Source organism: Buceros rhinoceros, unplaced genomic scaffold (genome assembly GCF_000710305.1).
Source record: "Buceros rhinoceros silvestris isolate BGI_N320 unplaced genomic scaffold, ASM71030v1 scaffold13902, whole genome shotgun sequence".
Lineage (NCBI taxonomy): Eukaryota > Metazoa > Chordata > Aves > Bucerotiformes > Bucerotidae > Buceros > Buceros rhinoceros.
Genome location: NW_010399557.1, coordinates 28,651 through 38,761, shown reverse-complemented (window position 1 = coordinate 38,761; position 10,111 = coordinate 28,651). Strand labels below are relative to the sequence as shown.

Sequence of the window (10,111 nt, the reverse complement as noted above, 5' to 3'; positions counted from 1 at the left end):
ACATGTGGCCAACACCAACGCAGCGACGCCTGCAACAGAGTGTACGAGGAGCGTGCTTTGTGGTAGTATTTATTTAGGAACTGTGAGTAACTACAGCCGTAGCGTTCTCATCTTGGCAATTCTGATGGTTTAACAAACTGGGAGAACATCAGCGTATTTTTATTGAGGTACAAAACACACCCCGTTGTCGCCTAAAATGTTTTAAAAGTCGTGAGAAAAGCTCCGTATGCTCTAAATCAGATTCCAAACCTTTCTGTATAAGGAACTGTGGCAATACTGTGTGTAGTATAAGGAGAGGTTCTCATCCATCGAAAGGAAAAGACGTGCTGGCGATCCGAACTTGGCAACAGAGCGAAGCAGTTACAAACCGTGGTGTCACCCAGGTAACCGAGCTTTGGGTGCAGGAGAGCAAATCCTATGAAGCACAGACACAGCTAGGTAATACTGACCAACCGGGGGGGGTATCGTACCCACCCGTACTACCTGCCCTGCCTGCTGCGCGTGAGGAGCTACCGGCGTGCTGTCGTAGCACGGGCAGCCTCGAAATGCAAATGGTTGCGCCTTGCACACACACACACACACACAAAAAAAAAAGTGGAAAAGAAAAAGAGTCCCTTTCGGAATGATACGTAGGTATAAGACACACTGGTTTGGGTGACGCCTATCACCCTGCAGCCTCTGATACTACCTCTGAACAACAGCAACAGCAACAACAAAAATCAAAAAGTGCCGATACTGTGGAAGGCAAGCGGAGATACTAAGCCTGAGTGCATTAACCACGTTGGAGAAAAAAACTGGGGTTTGGGGTGAGTTGGAAGGAGCCGTTCTTTGATTTCAATGACTTTTAAATAGAATGTGATACAGATATTTAGCACGTATAAATTGAGATGCATTGGCTATATTATGTGTGAGAGGCCAAAGAACAAAGAAGCACTACTTTTTTTTTTTTTTTTTTTTGCATTTTTAAAAAATGCAACGGCATTAGTGGTGCAGGGTCAAGACAAGAACAAGACAGTCAAGCCCGTAAGGTGGAGGCAGGTCCTATATAGGTTAGGCGTTTCTGGAAACTGCTAAGTATCAGGGAGCTGGTAGTCCAGGCTACTATCTGTTTGGCTACTCCAGAAACGGTGGGGGTTTCCAGCTTATCATCAGTTGAAATCTGTTTTGCAATCGCCAGATAAATGCAAGTAGGCCTTGGAGCTGGGATTCCGCCCGCCCCCATGCGGATAGCAGTCACTGCCTGTGCAATAACCCGCCTGCGCACAGCAGCGCGCCTGCGGATCCCCAGTCGTTACCAGACTGACCAGAACAACGGGAGACACTCCCAGCCCTGGGGCAGGCGGGCTGTTCCGTAGGCAGGCAGCGGTGACTGCGCTGCAGGGACGGGGTCGGCAAGGGGAAGGTGACAAGGTGTGGTCAGCTGGGTAAAAGCAAGACTCGAAGTGTCCCAGGAAGCCCCCTGGCTGTGTAACTCCAGCCAGGATTGCAAGGCACCACCGCGCTCTGAGAAAGGGCAGTGGGCGCTGGGAGCGAGGGCAGCGGAATTCTGGTTAAAGCCGATGGGAAACGCACCGCTCTGACGTACAAATGGCAATGCTGGCTGCGCCAGGCCTCCCCTCGCAGGAGAGACTGCTCAGGGAGCAGCCCGTTTCGTAGGACTGGAGAGGTTCACTGCCCGTCTGGCAAACGACTTCTTCTAAAGCAGATCTTGGGGAGCCAACCGAGCTGCAGCTCTGGCTGAGGAATGTGGTGGTAGAGCGCAGTGAGCTCAATAAATAGACTGGTTTTCTTTAAGACATTCAGAATATAACTCGTTTTGCACACATTTGATTTCAAAAATAGACTGGGCAACTTAGCTGATGACTTGCTTAAAGTAAATCCAGCCCTGCTAGCCACTTCAACTTGCCTGCTGAGTCGAGTTAATGCCCACGCAGAGAGCAAACAGGTATCAACTGATCATGCTGAAAAAACAACCCCTCAAAGACCTACGGTTCACACAAGGTGCTTTTGCTAACTTGGTTTTCTGAGCCTTATAAGGAGAGTCTTTAAATATATATTTTTTAAATTCTTTTTTCTTTGAGCCTTGTTTCATTCTTCCTCCTCCTCATCTTCATCTTCTCCTTCTTTTCCCATGGTTTCCACAAGGAGCTCCGCAGTGCACGTGGCTTCCCCAAGGCTGTTAACCGCTTTGCAGGTGTATTTGGCATCATCGTCCCCACATACTTCCGAAATAGTCAAAGAACAGTTCCCATCCTCATCATAATCTATCTGGAAGTGACGGGACTCTTTGACAGGCTGATCATCTTTGTACCACATCACCTCGGGGTCAGGATAGCCTGCACAGCACAGAGAGAACAGCGACTGCAGTGAGCGAGCATTAACTCATCCCGAACTTCTCCAAGCTCTATCTCCCCGCCTGCGTGGGGACGTGCCAGTCTGCGGATACACAAACGCTGCACCGAATTCTGTTTACAATGAATGGAAATGATGTGAGGCTTTGTGACATCACCTTTACCTGAAACAACTTCATTATGGATAGCACAGAGTGGGAAGTCAGCGCCGAGGTTCTCGGAGGGCTCCTCTGCCCACCACCTCAGCAGTGGCTGCAGGCAGCTCGTGGGACCCTCCACGGCCTGTCTGAGGCTCACCTTACACTGCAGCTTCTGTGGAAACCACCGTTCCCAGCACGGAGACTTAGAATTTCAAGGGCAAGGTGTTTTGGGCTACAACTACAATTTACTGTCCTCCTCGGGTTGCTTTGTGGTGGCTGTTCTGAACCTCCCTCCTCCAGATCTGCTCCTTGCCCACCAGCCTGTCCTGCACAGCGGCTCTGGCCTCCCAATTCCTATTTGTCTTTCCTAGGCTAAGGGAGGGAGTCTAAGGAAAGCATTTTGGTTCTGCATCTCCGGAGGAGTTTTTAGCTGCCACACTTGCAGCACCCAGAGCAGGGCTGGTCAGTACATGCCGGAGGACAATCCCTTATACAGTACTCTTGGCTGTTAGCGTCAGCTGAAGGCTCGTGGGCTCAGCCAAGTTCTGGACTGTGACGGGAGGATGGCTTCCCGCTGGGCAGAAATGAAGTGCAGGAATCTCTAACACACACAACGTGACAGTGGTACCCGGGAATGTCATCTGGGTACACCCCTCTATTTTACTGCATGCAGCACATGCCCCTCACGCTGAGCATCCGTCAGCAACATTAACGCATCCTCACATCTCCGCTGTGAGGTGGGAAACACAGGGGGTGAACGAGATGAGGCGCACAGAACAGACAAGCAGGAGGTCAGTGAGGCAGCTTCTGAGCCTCCCTTTAAGATTAGAAATGGTCTAACTTGAGCACATGCAGTGTGGTGCTGGCACAGTCTATCCATTCTTCCCTTCCTGATGTCCAGCGTTCATCAGCAACGGTGATACAGGGGCTTCACCTCGTGGCAAAAGCAGTGCCAGTGCTCTCGGCCTTCGGACTGCTGGGCTGACCAAGCCCCCTCATAAGCTTATTCTTTCTATCTGCATGTCCCAGTCTGAGTTTTCCTCCTGGAACCCCTCAGTTTAAACCCCCACGCTATGTTCTAGGTGTGGTGACTTCTGTAAGCAGCGCGCTGATTTTCTCGTTACTTCTCATGCAGACACGCTGCTGGGACTGCTGTGCCTTTCACACTGTGTATGTATGGCCGGACGTTATCTGGAGGCACCTCAAACTTGTCTGTCATTTCAGACAGGTGACTTCCTACTTACTCGTGGTTTCTGGTCAGGAGGTCTAAGAGTGCACTCTTGCAATTCATGGTACTACGTTGAATTGTGTTTTTTCTTTTTTGCTCTCAAAAATCCTCTTACTGTTCCCTCTTGCTATTCTGAATTAGGGGTTCACACACTGACTCTCAGAGACTTCTGTTCCCTGGCAAGCGCAGCACAAGCCCGTGCAGCTCCAAACAATTTCTGATGTTGCAACACATTCGTGCTGTGACATGCAGGTATTTGGTACAGCAACTCAACAATAATGCAGGGAAAAAAAAGGGCAAAAGTTAAAGGGCAGCCCAGTGCAGAGAGCTGGCGAGGAAGGAAGGAAAGAAACAGATAGGATAAATCCCAGTACCTTCAATTTTGCAGTCAAATCTAGCAGCGCTTCCTTCCACCACCTCGATGTCAAGGATTGTTTTAGTAAAATACGGCTTTACATGGGGCTTTTCTTCAGCCACCTCTTCAAGGAAAGCATCTGGAGGAGAGCGAAGAGGGAGTTAATTATTTTACAGGGCATGTTCTCAAAAGATGTATTTTCATTTTTAATCGCTGGGTGGTAACGACAGCATCTTGTATTTCACTGAATTCCGTGAGGCTAGCGGGACAGCAAGGACGTCCGCTGCTCAGCTCCGTGCCAATTTTCTGCAGCTGGACGAAGAGTCAGCCCATAAATAGGATGAAAACAACATGCAGCCCCCACACTACAAATCATCTTTATTTTTCCCTTAAATTTGTTTTTAACTGAAGCTGGACTTTTACTAGTCAGAGGGGTAAACCATCAGAACTTGTATTGGGCCCACAGTCAATGTGGATACCTCAAAATGACTTGCTTGATGTTCCAGAGTGTCAAACATCTGCCCCTCTGATGGTCACATGCCACAAATCCACGTTTCACAAGGGGGAATAGTGCAGGCACAAGGCTTTTTTTCTTAAGTGCCCCTGTCTGAGGAGCGTGGTTCATGCAGAGTACACGTCCTGGTTACAGCAAGGGTTAATACTTGCCTGCTCGCTCGCTCGCCCACATGGGAAGGCGATACATCACTGTACCCTTTGGGTAAACATGCATTCCCCCACTGATAGAGAGGGCAGCTGACAAATCTGCCTTAATTCTTTGGCTTTAAAAAGAGAAGAGTTTACTGCCCGTACCTTACACTGGGGCGTTTGGAGGAGCAGAACAATGTAAGAACAGTGAAATTTTGATAGATTTCTTAAAAACAAACAAACAAACAAAAAAAAAGGTAAGAGAGGGGAGTGAGAGAGGAGGAATAACCAACTCGATGATGAGTCTCTAACATTTAGCGAGAAGTTTTAGTGAGGCTGATTCACAGAGAGGCAAAAATAGGGTGCAGCAAAACTCCTTTGGGTAAACATGCATTCCCCCACTGATAGAGAGGGCAGCTGACAAATCTGCCTTAATTCTTTGGCTTTAAAAAGAGAAGAGTTTACTGCCCGTACCTTACACTGGGGCGTTTGGAGGAGCAGAACAATGTAAGAACAGTGAAATTTTGATAGATTTCTTAAAAACAAACAAACAAACAAAAAAAAAGGTAAGAGAGGGGAGTGAGAGAGGAGGAATAACCAACTCGATGATGAGTCTCTAACATTTAGCGAGAAGTTTTAGTGAGGCTGATTCACAGAGAGGCAAAAATAGGGTGCAGCAAAACTCCTTACCTTCGTTCTCGACTTTATCGGCATTTATAGGGCTGGTGGGCGAGCTCCCAGAAGCCTTCCTCCCACTCATACCAGAAATCATTGCCATGGACGACAGCCTTCCTATTGCCCGGACAGCATGGCCTGTTTTCTAGGACATAACAGAAAAGGCTTCTGATCAATCCTGTCCGACAGGCATGCGATTTTCTGTAACAATCCTGCTTCGGACAAATTATCTGGGACCGCTGCAAACCCCGCTGGAATTGTTGGACAAACTGCTTATATAGAGCGCTGTTGTTTCAGGAGAGACAGAGCAGGCTGGTCTGAATGACCAAATTTAGTTGCAGATATAAACTTCCCCTGATGAACTCATACCTAAATGAATGTCTCTGTTAGCCGCGGATAAAACGCGCTGTACGAGAGGAGGGCCAGCAAAAAAGCTATGTCCTGTTTAACTGGAGCTGAACCCTGGTGACGGACGGCTCTCTCAGCAGCCCTAGGGGCTGGACAGAACTTCGGCGAGGACGAATAACCAGCTAATATGGAATGAATGAGAAAGTACCATCTGCAGGATGGAAGCAGACCTCTGACGGGCTTGAGAATCAACCGCCAGCAGATTAGACTATGCTCAGACTACGCTGCCTGTGGTATGGACACTCGTGTTTCTGTACATCTTGCCTGAGCTGCTAAGAACACGTGCAGGAGGAAGCGTAAGGTCGATTCACACAAATGGGTATTCGGCAGGCTGCTCTCAGGGCTGGACTCAGCATTTCACAGAGTGACTGCCCGAGCTACTACAACGGCACAGAGGGACCCGCTACCACAGGACCAGTGTTAAAACAAACCAAGATACGGAGACCAAACACGCAAGAGGAAATTACTAAACCAGGAGAAGCTTGGTGCTCCCACGGGACAGAACTACTGGCTCAGAGGAGTGAAGCTACCACTAAGCGAGGGATCTGCGGAGAGGCCAGGTAGAGAAGCTTTCTCCTAGATGCTCAGGTTTGTCGAGGATACCATGATCCCCCAGTCCTCGGCAGAGAGGGCAGGGAAGAGAGATGGTCATACCTCCCAACAGACAGGAAAAACCGTGCCTGAACTCAAGTGACTTTCAGGAGCCTGAAGCGGAACTCCCGTGTGCTACATGTGTGCAGCTGCGCGCCCTCCTGCTGCTCACCCGAACCCACCCCCTGCTTTACTGCACGCAGACCCTGGCCACACCGGAGTTGTCACCAGCGGCACAAACCGCCTGGCTCCACTCGTTTCTCAGAATCAGAAACACTCGATAGAAGGAGACACATTAGGATAACGAGCCCAGTGCGATGTCCTCTTCATTACCTGCCATTTTCTTCTGGCCATGTATTTCTTCATCCTATCTTTGGAAAGTTTTTTGGCTTCCATATTTTTGGTGTCTTTTTGCAGCCAGGGATGCTGGAGACACTGAGTACAATTGAAGCGGCTCCTGTTTTCACGTAAAAAGACTAGTCAGTGCTGCCAGTAACGACAGTGGAACCTACCTGCTTTAACACCATTTTGCGCTCTCTAAGGGCTGATTTTTCTGTTCCCTCAACATAGCAACATAGATCATACTGCACTGCTTTCCCAGCCGTGCTTACTCCTTAAACTCACTTCCACAATTTCTGTCTTTTTTTTTTTTTTTTGAGAGTTCTGTTCCCTCAACATAGCAACATAGATCATACTGCACTGCTTTCCCAGCCGTGCTTACTCCTTAAACTCACTTCCACAATTTCTGTCTTTTTTTTTTTTTTTTTGAGAGAGAGAAAAATGTTAACAAACCATCATGAAGCAAAGCATGAAATGCTGTATGTTGTAGGTGTGGAACACATACAGCGGAGCCACTACGGCAACGATTCAGCTACTCATGCTGCCAGAACCCTGTCCCAGATCCCTTTTCCTTCAGAGATGTCCCCTTTCCCACCACTTTTCCCTGCAGCGGTGATCATTAACAAACAGCAAGGTCCAAATCTGTCACCGAGCCACACCCGTTAATCACTCTGTTCATGGTGCTCAGACAAATAACCCTCTGTTCTCCACCCACCCAGACGCAGACTCCCTGGCAGGGGTGTACTTTCTCCCCTTCGTTTGTTCAGTGCTGTAAACAGGGCTTCCAGCTCTGGTTTTTGTCCGTTGCCCAGTTCCCAGGGTGATAGCAAAGCTGCCTGCTCAGAGTGCAACACATGGAAACGAATCGGGCAAAACTGCCACCCATTCGGATCGAGACAGAGCGTGTCAGGCAGGAGTGTCACACAAGGGTGAAGAGAAGAGCGGCCGCACGAAAGCTCAGGATGCACCTCGTCCGAGGGAGGGAACAGCAGAATGAGCAAGCCATCAGGAGAAGCCTGCACCCTGCACCTAAAGGAGAGCGGCCCACAGAGACAGACAGAAGGGTGCACTGGGCGCCTTATAACATATGGCCAGAGGTGCCTGCGTCGGTGTGGAGATGGATAGTGGGGAGACACGCATGGCAAGTTCAGCTACATGCAAACACAGACAGGGTATCAAGTCCAAGAGCTTTACTTCATGTCTTTCTTCAGCAGGTTGCTGATGAAGTCCTTGGCATCATCAGAGATTTCATCAAAAGCCTCGTCGTCAAAGTCCCATGTTGCTGAGGTTACATTGGCTAGGGTTTCGTTGTCGTTGTCTCCCATAAAAGGAGAAAGTCCGCTGACCCTGGGGATAGAAGACAGAGAGACACCAAACAAGCAGTGTCAATTTGCAAATTATCGGAGAGGCACATTAAAACCCCGTGACACCTCCTGGACTCCTCAGACCTTGATCAGTGAAGGCTCCCCTTAAAAAAAGCCGAAGGACTCAAGGCCAACTGCAGATACTCGTGTGGGAAGTCTGACTGCAAAACTGAAAGGAGAACTTTTGCTGTTTCTTTCTCTTTCCCCAAGACATTTTTGAGGGGAGGACTAGAATTAGGTGAAGGTGGAGCATAATGGTTTGTTAAACGACTTGTCCAGTTCTGCATAAAGGGTATGTCAATCTTAACATCCAATTCAGTTGAACAGCTTTTCTGTTGGTGTTTTCGGGTGCCCTCAGGGTGACTTCGCTGCCCTTACTGTCTGACTAGGTTTTTTTGTACATTTCATTCCTTTTACTCCTACAGAGAGAGCCCGGAAGAAAGAGGTGTAATGAAACCCCGAAACCCACAGGACTGCTTTGTAAACAAACCCACCCGGATTATACAGCCAAGTAAGACGGTGCTGCAGCGCTGCGGGCTGTGGAGATAGGCAGATGCATCCCAGAGTCACTGGGTCTCCACGTTCTCCATCAGTCATGAGGATGCATGAAACAGGAATAATATTCTTTTATGACCTAAGCTGAGCTTCCAGGGCTTTTTACTCAATACAACTGACAAATTCCCAGGGAAAGGCATTTACAGAACTTCACGGTGTCATTTTCGCAGAGCATCTTTCCCCGCTGAGTGCTGTCCTTCATTATACTGTACCTCTGTGCACCTGGCTTCTTCTGATGCCTGTATAGATCACCCTTTCAGCAAAGACTTTCAGGGGAAAGGTGCTTATTCCTTAGGACTACAAGGTGCTCGGTTTTCCAGGCCTTCTTCCTGGCGTGTGACTTACAGAATAGCCTGGTCTTCATGAGATCTTGCAGGCTTTACTTGCTTTCACTGTACTATCATGTTAGCCAGTTACAACCACCAGGCACATTTCACCAGGAGTACTTTATTTTTTCTTAGATATGGAAAAGTAAGCGGAACTTACTAAGGCTCTGAAAATACTATGGGTATAAAAGTATATGAATATCACGATGTTACTGAGTATCGCAGAACAGGCTGGCAGAAAAAGAGGTAGGGATCAAATCAAGATTAACGGTATTAGTGCAATCTCCTCCTTAAAAGTTATTTTGTCACTAATCAAACTCAAAATCGCATCTGGAATTTGTTCCTAATGATTTCATTTCTGTAAGCGAAGCAGAAAGACACACTCTTTGATGCCTCAGACAAAGCAGATACTCAATCTTTTACCATTTCTGGAAGTTGTGTGCGGAACAGCAGAGTCTAGAATCCCACGTGTACACTTTAGAAACTGGCTAGTAATAATAGATGAGATGACGATAAAAGGTTTGTTTCTTCTCAGGCAGAAGGAGGTGAATCAGAACAGCCGGTATTTGCTGTCTTACTTTCCGTCATACGGGGTGCATTCAAACGCCACAGCGAAGCACGACTTTGTCAAATGTGTAAGGGGGCATAAACTCATTTACGAACGTGGAAGAGGCACAAGTTACAGAAAGCTAGAAGATGAACAGACCAAAACAATGCTCACAGAAAACAACCTTCCCGGGACTGTTCTCTGTCTTTGGCACTTACTCTACTGGAAGAGACAAGGGGTGTGCCTGGTTGCACTGGAGAGTTGGTATGGCTCAAGTAGAGACACACCGAGGGACCTCTGCCCTCATGCGCGTGGCTGTCATGGCCAGGGAAAGCGTTGAGGCAAAATCTCTGTCCTTGAATCCGCAAAGCACTCCTGCAGGGCCCTAAAGCTATCTCCACTCCAATCTTTAAGCGCTTTCTATTTACAACAATGTCTTTGTTCTCCACAGAGTTTCAGAAAGTGAAAAACCCCATCCAGCCTGAGGCTGTAAGGGCTGGCTTCCAGATATCGATCGCTAAGCTGTCTCGTCCTTGACTGTGTAGTAAGTGCGATAACCGATAACCACTCAGCCAACTTAGTGGCTG

The 10,111-nt window shown here is 48.2% G+C and overlaps 1 protein-coding gene across 2 annotated transcripts in view; it reads right to left on the bottom strand.

The window, feature by feature from the left end:
• Positions 1–1,858: 1,858 nt before the first annotated feature.
• The window catches only part of MYLK (myosin light chain kinase), a 28,745-nt gene continuing 20,492 nt past the window's right edge, over positions 1,859–10,111 (bottom strand). Inside the window, exons 8-13 of one of the 2 annotated variants that reach the window (XM_010131531.1) lie at positions 7,927–8,079; positions 6,727–6,850; positions 5,410–5,539; positions 4,094–4,213; positions 3,172–3,221; positions 2,072–2,336 (exon numbers count right to left, since the gene is read on the bottom strand). In XM_010131531.1, coding sequence (XP_010129833.1) covers positions 3,211–3,221; positions 4,094–4,213; positions 5,410–5,539; positions 6,727–6,850; positions 7,927–8,079 — 538 coding nt within the window. In that variant the 3' untranslated portion in view covers positions 2,072–2,336; positions 3,172–3,210. Of the gene's footprint in view, positions 2,337–3,171; positions 3,222–4,093; positions 4,214–5,409; positions 5,847–6,726; positions 6,851–7,926; positions 8,080–10,111 lie in introns of those variants that run through there. The other variant, XM_010131532.1, reaches the window with a different exon arrangement.